The 16,223-nt window shown below is 37.6% G+C and overlaps 1 protein-coding gene across 1 annotated transcript; it reads left to right on the forward strand.

Moving 5' to 3' along the window:
• Window positions 1–4,730: 4,730 nt before the first annotated feature.
• Window positions 4,731–9,221, forward strand: LOC109213669 (tubby-like F-box protein 8). Its single transcript, XM_019377496.1, has 5 exons — window positions 4,731–4,871; window positions 5,779–6,222; window positions 6,338–6,425; window positions 7,111–7,243; window positions 8,008–9,221. The coding sequence occupies exons 2-5, from the start codon at window positions 5,875–5,877 to the stop codon at window positions 8,717–8,719; spliced, it is 1,281 nt and encodes a 426-aa protein (XP_019233041.1). The 5' UTR covers window positions 4,731–4,871; window positions 5,779–5,874; the 3' UTR covers window positions 8,720–9,221.
• The last annotated feature ends 7,002 nt before the right edge of the window (window positions 9,222–16,223 follow it).

A 16,223-nucleotide genomic window follows, 5' to 3' on the forward strand; every position in this document is an offset into this window, starting at 1 on the left:
CAAAGCTTAAATATGAATTCTGTGTAAAAATTGATGAATTTTGATATTAATATGATTAAGTTGACTTTGGTCAATATTTTGAGTAAACGGACCCGGACCCGTGATTTGATGGTCCCGGAGGGTCCGTAGAAAAATATGGGACTCGGGCATATGCCCGGAGTCGAATTCCGAGGTCTAGAGCCCGAGAAATGAATTTTTCTGTGAAATTATTAATGAAAATTGATTAAAAGACTGTGGTATCGGGCTCGTATTTTGGTTCCGACGCCCGGTACAAGTCTTATATATGGTTTAAGCGCTTTCTGTGAAATTTGGTTGAAATCGGACGTCATTTGACGTGTTTCGGACCTAAATATCAAAGATTTGAAGCTTATGAAGTTAGAATGAAAAATGAAGATTTTTAGGTTTGATTAATTGATTTTGGTGTTGTTTTGGCGATTTGATCGCACGGTTAAGTTCGTATGAGGTTGTTTAGTTAGTGTGTGAGTTTGGTTAGGAGCCCCGAGGGCTCGGGAGTGTTTCGGAGGTGTTCCGGGGTGTTTTGAACTTAGGAGATTGTAGCAGATTTTCTGCAATTTTTGCACAGCTTTTTCCTTCTTCACGATCGCGGCCTTCAGCCCGCGTTCGCGTACCTTTGGGCTTTCCCTTCTTCGCGTTCGCGGCTCAGTCCCCCGTTCGCGTAGCTTTAATCCTCCCTTCATCGCGTTCGCGAACCCCGTATCGCGTTCGCATAGACCAAACTCCGGACCCCAGCACTTTTCTTCTACGCGTTCACGTTTGCCTCCACGCGATCGCGATGGCTTGCCCAGCTTACCCTTCACGAACGCGGCCCCCTTCCCGCGAACGCGAAGGGCATGTTTGCCCAGTGATTTTTAAAGTTCAAAAACAGAACAGTGACGAGTTTATTCCTAATTTTCTCACGAGCTCTCTTCCTCCCCAAGCTCTAGGACTCCATTGAAGCCCCCATCCTTCAAGACCACTTGAGTAAGTAATTTCCCACTCATTTCTTTCACTTTTCCTTCATTAATTAGTAAGTTTCTAAGCCTAAATCATATAATCTAGGGTTGAAATTGGGGAAAATGGGTAGAGTTAGGGCTTTTCAATTTTCTTTGATTTAGACCTCGTTTTGGGGTCGAATTTGAAAACAAATTGTATATCCGGGCTCGTGCGGGAATGGGTGATACGAATTTGGTCCGAACCTCGTGTTTTGACCAAGCGGGCCCGGGGTCGATTTTTGGAATTTTGGGAAGAAGGCTTAGAAAACTATATTTAGGCATTGGGTTTGATTTGTTTAGCTTATATCAATGTTGTAAGGTCGTTATTTCATAGATTTGATTGAGTTGGAGCTGAATTCGAGAGGGAAAGCGGTCGTTGTGGATTGATTTAGCCGTGGAAGTTGAGGTAAGTGTTTGGTCTAACTTTGGCTTGAGGGAATAGGAGTAGAGTCTTATTTGCTAGCTGCTATTTGTCGAGTACGGTGTATAGGCATGGTGACGAGTATCTATACACTGGTGTCGAGCATGACCTTGAGTCCTGAATTGCTATGTTATCGAGTTCTTAATTATTGTTTATGAGGACTTCGTTGGAAATCTTTAACACTGAACCGGTAATTGATGAGACTGAGTATTGATTTAATTGTGTTAAGTAGAAATTGAGTAAGTTTGGTTATAGCTGGATCTCCCTTGCCGGGATAGTTTATTATATTATCTTGTTCCCTTGCCGGAATAGTTTATTATATTATCTTGTTTCCTTGCCGGAATAGTTTATTATATTATCTTTCTCCCTTGCCGGGATTATTTTGTGCATTGCGTTGAAAGAAATGGGATCGTGTGGCACGCCGACCACGAGATATTATGAAATGGGATCGTGTGGCACACCGAACACGAGATATTATGAAATGGGATCGTGTGGCACGCCGACCACGAGATATTATGAAGTGGGAGCGAGTGGTACGCCTACCACGTGATACTATGAAATGGGAGCGAATGGTACGCCTACCACGTGATACTATGAAATGGGAGCGAGTGGTACGCCTACCACGTGATACTATGAAATGGGAGCGAGTGGTACACCTACCACGTGATACTATGAAATAGGAGCGAGTGGTACGTCTACCACGTGATATTATGAAATGGGAGCGAGTGGTACGCCTACCACGTGATATTATGAAATGGGATCGAGTGGTACGCCTACCACATGATATTATGAGAAATGGGATCGAGTTGCACGCCTGCAACGAGAGGAAATTGAAACAAGTGAAAGTGGTTTGTCTTCCCTTATTCTGTGTTAGAAGAAATCAGATGTAGTTTCTTTTGTTATTCCTGATATTCAGTTTTATATGCTACCCTATAAGCATGTTCCCCTCCCAGTTTTAATTGTTTACTTTCCGCTATTATTTTGTTGTACTTGTATATATATCTGCACAGGTTTATCTGGTAGTCTGGTCTAGCCTCGTCACTACTTCGCCGGGGTTAGGCCAGGCACTTACCAGCACATGGGGTCGGTTGTGCTGATGCTACACTCTGTGCATCTTTTTGCACAGATCCAGGTGTTGGAGCAGCATTTGAGTAGCGGTAGCATTCTGGGAGCGAGCTTTCAGTCCAGGGACATTCGAGGTAGCCCTGCTGACGTCCGCAGGCCCGGAGTCCCTTTCTATTTTATTCAGTTTCTTATCATTTGTACCGAAGCAGATAGTTCTATGTTTCATTCAAACCTTGTATTTAGTATTCTCTAGTCGTTCGTGAGTATTGTGACACCAGTCTTGGGTAGAGGATTTTGTTAAACTTCCGCATTTCTTCCGGTTAATTATATTTGAGACTTCCGCTTTATCATATTATGTTTTATTTTCATTAAATGGACAGTAATTGCTAAAAGAAGTAAATTGAGTTGGATTGCCTAGCTCCTATTAGTAGGCGCCATCACGACTCCCGAGGGTGGGAAATCCGGGTCGTGACATTCTAGTAAATTGTGGTAATTACTCGGGAGAGGGATACGATAGTCAGAGTGCTCATGATCGGTAGAGAAGACTTAGGCAAATTTATAGAAAACGTAGCGGAAAGGATTCCGACAATAGTGGAAATCATAACTCTAGACCTCCTTAATCTTTTCTCCAACCCTTATCCTTGTTAATTGATAGTTTTACTGCTTTCTAGTATTTGTTAGTTAATTAGATAAAAATAAATATTATAATCTTTATAATTAAGAAATTGTTTGCACTTTTGTTTCTTAGCAACAGGAGTGGCAAACGGGCGGGTCGTGTCGGATATGGTTCGGGTCGAAAACGGATAATGAAAAAACGGATCAATTATCCGACACGATCCATATTTAATACGGATAAAAAACGGATTAACCGGCGGATAATATGGGTTACCCATATTATCCATGACTTCTTGTATAGGATCACTTTTGGGAGAATTCTTAGTCTCCCTAACTTGAGGAACCCCCAATTTGAGGCTTTACAAATGTAAAAGTTAGACCTATTGGTTAACCATTACTTATCTATTTTTCTAAATGGATAATATGGTTCTTATCCATATTTGACCCGTTTTGAAAAAGTTCATTATCCAACCATTTTTTAGTGGATAATATGGGTGGTTAACTGTTTTCTTTGAACCATTTTGCCACCCCTACTTAGTGATATTGAACAATTGTAGCTAAGCCTTAGTTCTCTGTGGGATTCGACTCCGGATTTGTAAATCGGATTATATTTGCAACGACCGCTTAATCCTTTTTATAAGGCATAGTTGGGCGTGATAAGTGAGAAATGTGAACTCCTAATAACATATAATTTCTAACATTTTCTTGCTTACTGTAAGTCACTCCAACTTATTTAGAGAACGACCAAAAAAAGAAAACAATATAATTATAGATATTTCCCTTCCACAATCAATTCAAAGTACGTCACTTATTTCCTAAAAAATATTGGACCTCGTTTTCATTCCTTTGTTTGATTCTATTAAGATGCAGCAAAGCTTTATCTATCATTCTTCCATCATTTACCTATCCCTTATATTTGAAATCTTGTTTGAACATTAAAAAAAGTAAGATTTAAAGAAGCACTTTTTGAAGTTAAGTTGAAAAGAGTATTAAAATTAAAATTATATTTAAATTTGCATTTCACTTTAAACAAATTATCATTTTGTGAGGGAAACAAGTTTTATGTTTTACTATTTTCTCAAACTTGAAACTTATCTTTATTTTTTTTTCCAAATAATCATCCCACTGTGTGACCAAACAATACTTTAAAAAAGTTTGAAAAAAGTAAAAAAATAAAAAGTTCTTATGAACATAAAACAAACTACTCTGCATCAAATTTGTTCTTATGAACATAAAACAAACTACCTCGGCAAATAGAATTCATAACCAACTTGTTCATATTCTGTGTTGTCGATCTTAGGCACAAATTTGTAAAAGTGTAGTAACATAAAATAAACTACCTTGCATCAAAAAAAAAAAAAAAAAAAAAAAAAAAAAAAAAAAAAAAAAAAAAACCACCTTGCATCAAAACATTCAAGAAAAAACAAAACAAAAAAAACCAAGCCCTTTTTCTTCTTTTTTATTATCTTTTAAACGAAAAATCAAAACATGCTGTAAGGACAAAAAGGTAAATTCGAAAACAAAGTCCACCGACCCCCCCCCCCCCAAACCCCCCCCGGGCCCCAACCAAGTGAATACTACTGAAAACTCAACTACACATTTACTAAAAGAAAAAAAGAAAACAGCCACAGTACCTTTTTTATCTAATTAAAACCAAAAGCCCGTGAAGAGGATTTAATAGAGACTTTGGTATCCGCTGGGTAGGAATGAGTTAGAGAGAGAGAGAGTCAGGTAGACTTTCCAATTGTTTAGAGAGAGAATAAGAAAGAAGATCTATGGTGAGTTCTTTTAAAACTTTGTTGCTTTAAGTAGCAGAGTGTAATTTATTTGGTTTCATGCTAATTTTTTTGTTGATATAGATTTTTACCCTGAAAATTTCTTTGATTTTTCTTTCAAAATTTCCGGATTTTCAGCTAAGTAACATTTTGTTTGAAAGACATTGCTGCTTAATTTGTGTGTACAAACAGTTTTTGTTTAAAGTAAAACATTAAACATAATTCTGTTTGTGCGACACCGGATTAGCCTAAGTGTGACACTTGTGAACTATTTAGGAAATTTCATTTCTTTGTATATATCTCTGTTTGTCTCTTTTTCGGGCTAGAAAAAAATCAAATCTTTTATCTTTCCTGTTATTGTTTTCTTACCAGGTAGCACAAATTGAATTTTCCCCCTTTTTGGGGCCGTTGTTTCAGGTCAAGAAATGAACTTTTTGCATCTTCTGCTCTTCTTTTTTTGCCGTTGGTTTAATGGATGGTCTGTTGCTATAAACTTATAAAGGAGTTTGTATTACCCCCTCCCCTCCCTAGCAGATTAGAAAATGAGAGAAAAATGTAGCTGATACAAGATTCAACATGGCAAACTAATGGAATTTTTTAAATAGAAATAAAGGTTTTTTTTTGGTGGGGTGGTGGGGGGAGGTGGAGGTGTTAAAATTCTTTTAAGATTTAACTTTTTATGAATGATGAAGAGGGTCTTGTAGTTTTGTTTCCTAATGTAATTTAAACAAGTAGGAAAGAGGCCTCCAGTAAACTCTCTAGTTTTGGACTACTTTAAGAGCCTTCTTTTGCAGGAATCTTCTTTTTCTTGCTTTGTACTTTTCCTCATCTACCTCTGGCCACCTCTTTTATTTTCTTTGCGATTAAGGTATGCAGAATAGTGTGAATTGATACCCTACTCCCTCTTCAGGTATTTATTGTGCACGGATGTTGGGGATTTGAGTTCATCATTCCAAAAGATTCACATATAAAAGGTAACCTGTGAAGCCTTGCTCTGGTCCAGTAAATGTCTTTCCGCAGTATCGCTCGTGATATTAGGGATAGTATTGGAAGCTTATCTAGGCGGAGTTTTGAGGTCAGGCTGTCTGGTCATAACAGAGGGAAGTCTCAGAGTGCTGTCCATGAGTTGCATGACCAGCCTATAGTCATTCAAAGCAGTTGTTGGGCAAGCCTCCCACCAGAGTTACTTCGTGATGTAATTAAAAGACTGGAGGCCAGTGAGAGTACGTGGCCTGCTCGTAAACATGTTGTTGCATGTGCAGCTGTTTGCCGTTCATGGAGGGAAATGTGCAAAGAAATTGTTCAGCGTCCAGAGTTGTGTGGAAAGTTGACCTTTCCCGTCTCTCTTAAGCAGGTGATTATGGTTCTTTAGTTTTCCCCCGTCTCTCTATTGTTTTGGACTAGGTTTAAAGTGGGAAATGAGAGCTATATCATTGTTGTAATGTTTGTTATCCAATTCCCTTTTGCAGCCTGGGTTTCGAGATGGAACCATCCAGTGCTTTATCCGAAGAGACAAAGCTAATACAACTTACCAACTTTTCCTTTGCCTTAGCCCCGGTAAGTTTGTCTTACTCGCTTATGCGGACTGACATGTAGTCTAATTTAGATCTTTTGCTCATATGTGAAGCTTCATATGTTTCCACCGTCAATTTGATGTCTCCCTTTCTTGCATTTGATCCTTTAGGATTTAAAAGTTTTTTTTTTTCCTTTCTAAATCATGGATTAGATTAGATTCATTTCTGTGGGTTGCCCGAAGAATCATCTAACTCTGTACGTAATCCACCAAGGTTTATGCAAAACTCCCTTGTTTCACAGAGTGAAAGATGGAATCAGGTAGTTCTTGTGGAGGTGTCTAACTAACAAATGAGGGGTTGATTTTTGTGCATATATGTTTGTATGGTTAGGCGAACTTCACAGCTATTGACAGAAAATTCAGATGATGATTCACAAAAGGATGTTTTTTTTCTCCTTTTGTGGACTGCTTGAAGAGCAGGAAGTTTTGATTCTGGTTAGGTGGGATTCTTCTTTTTTTTTTTTTTTTCTTTTGGTTCACTTCCTAGTGTAATTCTGCATTTTCATCAATGCACTTTGTCGATGGCGGAAAAGGATTATTAGTTAATGGTTCAGAACCATTTCTGAAGCTTCTCGATATTTCCCTTTTAAGTTCATACAAACCTATATTACCTTGTTTTCATCAAAAACCTGGCATCCTGATGTTTTTTCCCATTCTGTTTTTCATCAGCCTTGCTTGTAGAAAATGGCAAGTTTCTTCTTTCTGCAAAGCGTAATCGGAGAACCACTTGTACGGAGTACGTCATCTCTATGAATGCAGATAACATATCAAGGTCAAGCTGCTCTTATATTGGAAAACTGAGGTAATGCTTCAAGAGAGTTCAAATCCTTAAATTTCTTTAGTTTTGTTGTCAAACGAGATCGTGATTGGCTAAAGGAATGTTGTCATAAATATTTAAAATGGCTCACGAAATGTACAAGGTAGAAAATGTGGAATGATGAATAGAATCTCCAAGGTTATATCCAAAGAAAGAGAGGGTTATATGATTTCTTCAACCTTCTTTCCTTATCAAAGAAAAGAAAAGAAAAGAAAGGGAGTTTTATGGAGGGAGGAAACTAGTGAAATGTTCTGCTTGGATTCTGTCCTTTCAGGCTAAGGGCAATCAGGCTTATAAACTTTCTATATAAGAAACTAGTCAAGTCATCAGCCTGGATTCTATCCCTTTTGGCTGTGGAATGAGGCTTTGAATAATATTGAGCGCATGGATGCATTTTTGGTGATTTGAAATGGTTTGCTCTTTTATATGTTTCACTCTGCAATGCTGTAAAATGCTATGGTAGCAATTTGACAGGCAACGTATGGATAATGCGCCAGTCATGTCTAATATTGAGCCTGTCCTGATATCCTATTTGGGTTATATTCCTTAATTTGTTCGATCTATTATTTCCTGAATTGTCATGGGAAAAAGGTGAATAATTTGTTAAACATGTGAATATTATTATGTGTAATGTGATGGAATTTGTCATAATGAATTTAGCCGTTAATGGACATGATAATTCTGATGCAAGTTTCCGCTTCAGGCCAATTGCAAAAGGCTTTTTAACTGTTTCCGTTTCTTCTTTATAGGTCAAATTTTCTGGGCACGAAGTTCATAATTTATGATACCCAGCCACCGTACAACAGTTCTAGTATACCCCCACCTGGTGGAAGCCGGAGATTCAACTCCAAGAAAGTTTCTCCCAAAGTCCCTACAGGAAGCTACAAAATTGCACATGTTACTTATGAACTGAATGTGCTCGGCACCAGGGGGCCACGTAGGATGAATTGTGTCATGCACTCAGTCCCTGCCTCGGCCCTTGAACCGGGGGGCAGTGTCCCATGCCAACCTGAACTTCTCCCTCCCAATCTTGAAGACTCATTTCGGAGCATGTCCTTTTCAAAATCCATTGATACTTCAACAGAATTCGGCAGCGCTCGGTTTTCGGATATTGGGGGTCCAAGTGAAGAAGCTGAAGAAGGGAAGGCTAGACCTTTGGTTCTCCGGAACAAGCCGCCTAGATGGCATGAGCAGCTGCAGTGTTGGTGTCTGAATTTCAGAGGGAGGGTAACCGTCGCTTCTGTCAAGAATTTCCAGCTGATTGCTGCTACACAGCGTGCAGCCGGTGCCCCAACACCAGCACAACCGGCTCAGTCATCATCAGATCATGACAAGATTATCTTGCAGTTTGGTAAGGTCGGCAAAGATATGTTTACAATGGATTACCGGTATCCCTTGTCTGCATTTCAGGCTTTTGCCATCTGTTTGAGCAGCTTTGACACAAAGTTGGCATGTGAATAGTAGAAGATTTTAGTTGATACTAGTAGTTTTCTCTTCCCTAGAGTTGCCTAAAGATTGAGTCCGTTGCACAGTCAGTATGTGACTCTTCATTATAACCAAGGAGATGCAGGGAGCTGTTGCAGCACATTGGACAGTTATTATTTTCTGTCTTTTCTTTTTCTTTTTCCTCTTCTTGCCTCACCGTTGCCCTTCTTCGGTTTATCCTTCAATCATAGAGTTTAAGATGCTTCTGTTGTAATTTGTTGCAAAAGTGTTGAATGTACTTGGTGAAAAGAACAATATAGACTTTGTACCATGTTTGATTTCCAGTTGTAACAGCCTTTTGTACGATCAGGGTCAGCCCACCTTCTAGTGTGTTTTATCAGTTTGGATTATGCTGGCGATGATGTTTGATGTTATTACAACATCTTTGTGGAGGCCATGTTAGTTGAAATTTGATATCTGCTTTTTGTAAATGAGACTCGGGTCAGTCAATATTTTAATTTGGCTTTTTCCTTTCAAAGTTATGTACTAAATAATTTTTGCAGAGCATTTTTAAACTAACTTCTTTCGACGTAATCGTAGCTAATTTTGCACTTTTCTTGAAATATATATAACTAAAACTACAGTACTTTGCAAGAATATATTACGTGAAAAGTTGGCATTGCTTCAGGCTACTATGACTGGTTCTGAAGTGGAATAGCATGTGAGTAGAATTATTCAGCTGACTGCTCTACCACTAAGCTACTGAGGAACAATGAGTGATTCGTTCAACTCCCGTTTTCAACCCATGACTAATATGAGCTCGTAACTTCCTTTGTGGTGTGTTGACTGCGCGGGAAAGAAAATAGGGAGAAATTCAAAAATAGTCAGATTTACACGTGGTCGTGCAAAAATAGCCCAATTTCAAAAGTAATCGAAATTTAGCCACTTTTCATGTAAAGATAAATCTGAGCGAAAACACTGTTTAAAACCCGGAAAATGCGCCAGTATATTATGCTGGAGTTCCAGCATAAGTATACTTGAACTACAGCATATTATACTGGAGTTACAGGATAAGTATGCTGGAACTCCAGCATAATATGATGGAGTTTCAACATAAGTACACTAGAACTCCAGTATAATATACTGGAGTTCCAGCAAAGTATACCGGTCCAGTATAATACGCTGGAAGTTCATACACATGTGCTCGAATCTCCAGTATATTATGCTGGAACTTTCCGTGTTTTAGAGTTCCAGCATAATATGCTGGAAGTTCATACACAGGTGCACCGAACTCCAGTATATTATGCTGGACCGGTCTCTGTTGCAGCAAAATAGTGGCTATTTTTCATTGACTTAGTAAACGCTGGCTATTTTTGAATGACCAGTCCGAAAACTGGTTAGACCGTGCTTTTTTTACAAGAAAATAGGGAAGAGAAGGGAACATCCGCCTATCGGTTTTGAAAGTTCTCATATGAGCCAATGAAGCCCAGTAATAGAAAAAGTTTTCTAGGCCCATTCTTATTTTGCAAAGACAAATTTTTAAGAAAAGGCCTGAGAAGGATAGAGAGGAAAACTTACACAAATGTCCAAATAAGTCTTAACTTATCAACCTCTAGCCATTAGTCATAGATTTACCAAAACTAGCCAAGTACATATAAAAATTGAAAACCCAAATAATAATTAAGGTTCTTTCCCTCAAAGAATCACATGCAAAAATCACCTTTCATATTTTTAAGCGTGATTAGCAACATTAGATGCAAGATGGAAAGGAAATTTCATGGATGAAGTAGCAAATAAGGTGATGAAATATAAAAAAAAATATATACAATATTCCAAAATCTAAGCCAAAAAAGAACTTTTTCAACGGGTATAGTTGAGATTCATTGAAAACATATAGATAAGTCAATATACAACATTATGAGGAACATTGGAGGTGATTTGGACTGGTTTTGTATCAAAATCCGTAATTAAAATCCAGTTCAATTTTTTTTTCTGCGACACATGTATCACGCATGCATCTCACAAACAGATATACATGGATATACATGTGATACATAATTGATACAAATAAGATACACAAATGATACAGTGTGATACACATATCTTTTTTTTCATCTTCGGATTTTACTTCGAATTTTCAATTTAAACCACCTCAAAACTTCACTAAATCATCCCAAAACTGAGACTCAAGCTCCTTAAGATGTACCCAATCTATTCTAATAACACCCACTCAAAAGAGAGCAAAAAATCGACTTTTTTTTGCGACAAATAGCTAATTGACTAATATTAGAAATATTTTATGAATTGACCAATTTTTATAATGAGCTACTTATAAATTGGCATAGCTAATGGCTACTTATAATGAATAATTTGACTCTTAGAACTAAGTTTGAGGGACAAGTATGAGATATGGGCCAGAGGGGCTAATCAATTGTCGAAAATGAACATTAAGAGATAGATGCACTTGTTTGTTCACATACGTCACGGGAGAAATTCAAAAATAGCCAGATTTATAAATGGTCATTCAAAAATAGCCACAGTTTCAAAAGTTATCGAAATTTAGCCACTTTTTATGTAAAGATAAATCTGAACGAAAACACTGTTCAAAATTAAGAAAATACTCCAGCATAATATACTAGAATCCAGTATAATATACTGGAGTTCCAATATACTTTGCTGGAGTTCCAGTATATTATACTGGAGATCCAGCAAAGTATACTGAAACTCCAGTATATTATACTAGAACCAGCAAAGTATACAGGTCCAGCATAATATGCTGGAAGTTCATACACAGGTGCACCGAACTCCAGTATATTATGCTGGATTTGTCTCTGTTGCAACAAAATAGTGACTATTTTTAATGACTTGGCAAACGCTGGCTATTATTGAATGACCAGTCCGAAAACTGGCTAGCCTGTGCTATTTTAACCATATATCAGTTACATAATAAATTATAAGATAGCTCGTACCCAAAAAATCACAGTTCTAATTAAAACTTTACACTTGTGTACAGGTAAAATCGGGGACAATGTTACCCCCAATTCCTGATAAAGAGGCGAGAGGGAAGGACGGTCCAACGCAACTTCAAGCGAAGCCGAAGGGTCCCTTGTGTTGGAGCTCGGGAGGAATGAGCGACGTATCTTGGATCGGAAATGGCTAAACAACGGATCTGGGCAAAGTACGGTTTCGAGACCACGTGAAAAAGTAAATGGGTGAGCATGACAAGCAGGGAGCCGTAATATTCGCCCTCAACCTTACGGCGCGAATCCTGTCTGATATCAACTGCGGGTTGACATTTACCGGAAAAAGAAGATTTTTACCTTATTTAGACTTGTACTAGGATTGAAATTTCCCTACTATATAAAGGGGAGAATATTTTCATCCCGGCACACTGTTAAAACGCATATCAAAGTAATAAAAGTTTATTTTTGTCTTCTAACTATTATTCAAAGTGTTCTTCAATTACTCTCTTCTTTAATTGCAACTGAGCCCATATCAAGGGTTCGATCGAAGGCGAATTTTAGTGTTCAACTTAAGACCAGGCTTGATTGTTCCATTGCGATTGGTTTGATTGTTCATTCTTTCTCTAATGTAATTATTTGTTGTTCTCAGATCATTCGTATTGATTAAATCACGTATCTTTTAATCACATACATATTTAATTGATAACTCATTTTTAAGGCTAAACAACACTAATGTTTGAAGAAGAAAAAATCAAAGTATCAAAAGCTAGAGTATTGGGTTTGTGGTTACGGCTACCCCAGTCAATCTCTCTCTTCATCCTTTATTAGCAATATATAGAAGAAATCTGCATATGTTGTTGACTCCTTAATAGTAAATTAGTCAAGTATGGGACTAATGGAGCAACTAAAGGTTAATGGCGATCTTTAAACAAATAGCCATCCAGCTTTATTGTTTATTTTTTCTAGCTAATATATATAAATTATACATAATTATATATACATTATACATAGATTATATATACATACTATATATTCTCCGGCTACTTTTAGCTTTAAGTAATTGAGTGAAGTAGTGAGTGATTGAAAGCAAATTAGAAGGGAGAAACTGTGAACAAATGGAGGATTTTAAGGAAGTCCTACTCTCAAGAATTTCATATTTGCAGTTTTGCTCAAGTCTTGATCATTCACCTTTTGAAACCATATATTAATGGAATTTTTACCTCCTATAGCAAAGGTTGATACCTTATTTATTTTAAATAAATACCATTTTAAAAAATTATATTCCATAGCTACCTTTTGGTTTATAGCCAAATATCTATTTATGGTTACCTCCTACTGTCGCGCCCCCTTTTTCTCGCGTAATCGGGTTTGTGACATTTGGTTGGGAAAACTCCTTCCTTTTGGGAAAGGGGTTTTGCAATTTTGAAGAGTCGCACCTAACGATTTAAAGGTACGTTAGGGCACCTATGGGGGCTCAACTACAACTACGTTTGATAACCAGAGATAGGGTAAGGGCTTAAAATTATTCCAAGGGGAAGGTGTTAGGCACCCCTCAGGATCCACTAGTGCGGTTCCCGGCCAGATAGTTTTTGTGAATTTGTGCAATTAGCAAGTAAACAAGTAAGGCTCAAGTAATAGGGGATTTGAGTTAAAATACACAAGCGTTTGAAAATAGTTAATGAAAGCAAGGTTTTGATAGAATTATAACCTAAGCATGCTGATGAATGTAAAGGGGTCCTAGGTTTGTTTGTAATATGGATCACATCAATGCAATACCCGGTAATCACTCCTTAAAAGAGGTGCTACACGTGGTATTAGCGCACCGGTCATCATATCCATATCTACCCTTCCCGCCCCGTTAAGGTATTAAAGCATGGATTGGTCTCGATCTCTATTGCATGCTATTACCCGTCCCGTTCCTATCAGTCCCAGAGGATATTTAGGACTACTATTCCTATAAGCGGGAGGATTTTAGGCTGACTCTTGGGTTTTTAAAGGTAAAAAGACTAAGGCGACATTCAAAACATATAGGACCGCATATTAGGGGAAACACGTAAACAACTAAGAGGCTCATATATACCTCCTCAAGTAAAGCACATAAATAGCATGACTTAAACACATTTAGGGTCAGAATTTAAAGTACTAAGACAAGGGAGTTTTAGTTGTTGAAGCAGACCAATTTATTACATAACTCAGACAAGAAGTCCGAATCAGGCCCGCCTTCTGGTTGTAGCAGTTGCTAATTAAACAAAGGTGGATTCAATTTTATCATTATTACATAAGGCTTGCCTAAGTGTGTATTGATGATACCCTATAAGCATGATATCTATTACTGATTCAAAAATGGCAAAGCAGTGATAGTTTTAAACGAGTAAATTAGATCCTATAAGCATGCTTTCTAGACCGCATTAATGAAAGGAGTAAGTTGTTTAAACCAATTCAACACAGTACGATTCAAACTTATTTTTAACTAAACTGGTTTCAGATTTTATGGACATAATCTCTATTGTTGCTGATTTTAATCCCTACAGAGATGGTATCTAATATTAAAGGCTGATTTGGTCCTATAGGCATGGTATCTAAATTTGAATCTAATTTTAACCTTGTAAATGTGACGTCTGGTTATAGCCATTATATCGTATAGGCAGGATATCTAATTGTGGAAGTGAAACAATGCAGAAATTTATTAGATAGATCCTATAGGCATGTTATCTAAGTGTAGAATTAATACAGGCAGGACTTTATTAAATAGATCTTATAGGCATGTTATCTAAGTGTAGAATCAAAACATGCAGAATTTAAAATAGCAGACCCTATAGGCATGTTATCTACCCTCCTAACAGCTAAAACATACATAATTACCCATCCCTTTCCACTAGCCAACCCCAATATTTGTTTACAAATTATTACAGACCAAATGCTGAATTACAAAAGAAGTACAAATAAGAAACTACAACCGAAAGAAGCCTGATTCTGACTTTCTCTCTGATTTATGGAACAAAACACCTCAAATGCTACTTGTTTCAAAGTCTTTCTCAGACCTGGGTGTGTCAAAGTTCCCTAAGGGTCTCAAGGGACACCCGGCAGTGCTTACATCCAGGTTTGCATAACCAGATAAAGAATGAGTGTAGTGTGGAATGGTCGGCCCTTATGTGCCCAAGATCAGAGGTAGCTCAGGGGTCCCAAGGCAAGGCTCACACAAGAGGGGCAGAACTTAGGTTCTAGGAATATAGTGAAAGTGCAGAACATAGATATTGGTTTAAAAAAAAAGGACTGGGAAATCATGAGTGATAAGGGTGATTTTGAAAACAGTAATGGTGAATTCAAACTACACAGAATCAATAACTATACAAAGGGGTCAGGGGCTTTGGGAATACATTGCATGAAGCATATGACCCTAGGAGGGGTCAGGTTTGGACATGCACAGCAATAGATGATGCTGGCATGCTCACAAACCAGCCAGAGAATACAAACACAAAGGAGGGATATGGGGTTTAGGATTCATAAGTCAGCAAATCACATAACAAGCGACTGACAAAGTACATACATAGGGAAACATTAATTTAAAAGGGGAGGGAACATATTTCAGCATGCTAGTAATGTAAAAAGACTGCAGAAACATTGGCAGAAGTAAACATGAATGAGAAACTGAAGCAACTTAAAGAAACATATTGTTATTGAGGCTTAAAGAGTAAACTAGGACATACCAGTAGAGAAGCAAAGTGCAGGAAGATAAAGCAAACAAAAGTCCACAGTCTAGCCTTGGCTTTTAGCCGGCTAGACAAAGCAATGGCACAAGTAGCAGTAGAGAAGAGAGAGTTTTATGTGTAAGTGTGTGTTTTGAACTCAAGTTGTTAGTTCGTGTCTTTGAAAGAAGAGGGGTGCAGGGTGTTTATAGTTTTTTGAAAACGAGTGAAGGAGAGGTAATAAGTAAAGTCTTGATACAAACATGGAAACAATCACAAGTCAGAATCAATTACCCAAGTGATTCCCCTTTAATTAGGGAATCACTGTCTAACGGGTAGCAGCAAGTCTTAATTAAGGAAAGAAAATCAGTTTGGAAGCAGACTGATTATTGCCATATAAGGGGTAGTAAAAGCATGCAGTGAACAATCGAGTCTAAGTACAAAATATGCTTATTTTGGGAAAGAAATCAGCAAGGTAAAACATCACAGTAAAGGAAACAAGATCAATTAATTTTAAACAGGCCTGTGAAATTAGGGTTCATAAAAGGAAAGTTTTTTTTTTTGAAATCAGTCACAAGATTAAGATCAATCAAGGAAGAATATGCTTCTGTACTTTAGTATATAAATAGAGTGAACAGAAACATCAGACATGTGAGGCCAAGCACATTGGCAAAAGAAACAACATATAATAGTAGCAGAAATAAGCATAGGATTCAGTAGTGAACAAAGTTAAATAGTCAGGGCTCACACGTATGGCCAAAGTGAAGAAGAGAGTCAAAACAAGTAAAGGTCTCACTGTAACAGGTGAGGAAACCCTTTTGAAAAATTAGGGTTTCAGCCATAGTCGAGTTGAAAGATAGTAAAAATCAGATAAGTCACATAAAAAAAAAG

Source organism: Nicotiana attenuata, unplaced genomic scaffold (assembly GCF_001879085.1).
Source record: "Nicotiana attenuata strain UT unplaced genomic scaffold, NIATTr2, whole genome shotgun sequence".
Taxonomy (NCBI): Eukaryota; Viridiplantae; Streptophyta; class Magnoliopsida; order Solanales; family Solanaceae; genus Nicotiana; species Nicotiana attenuata.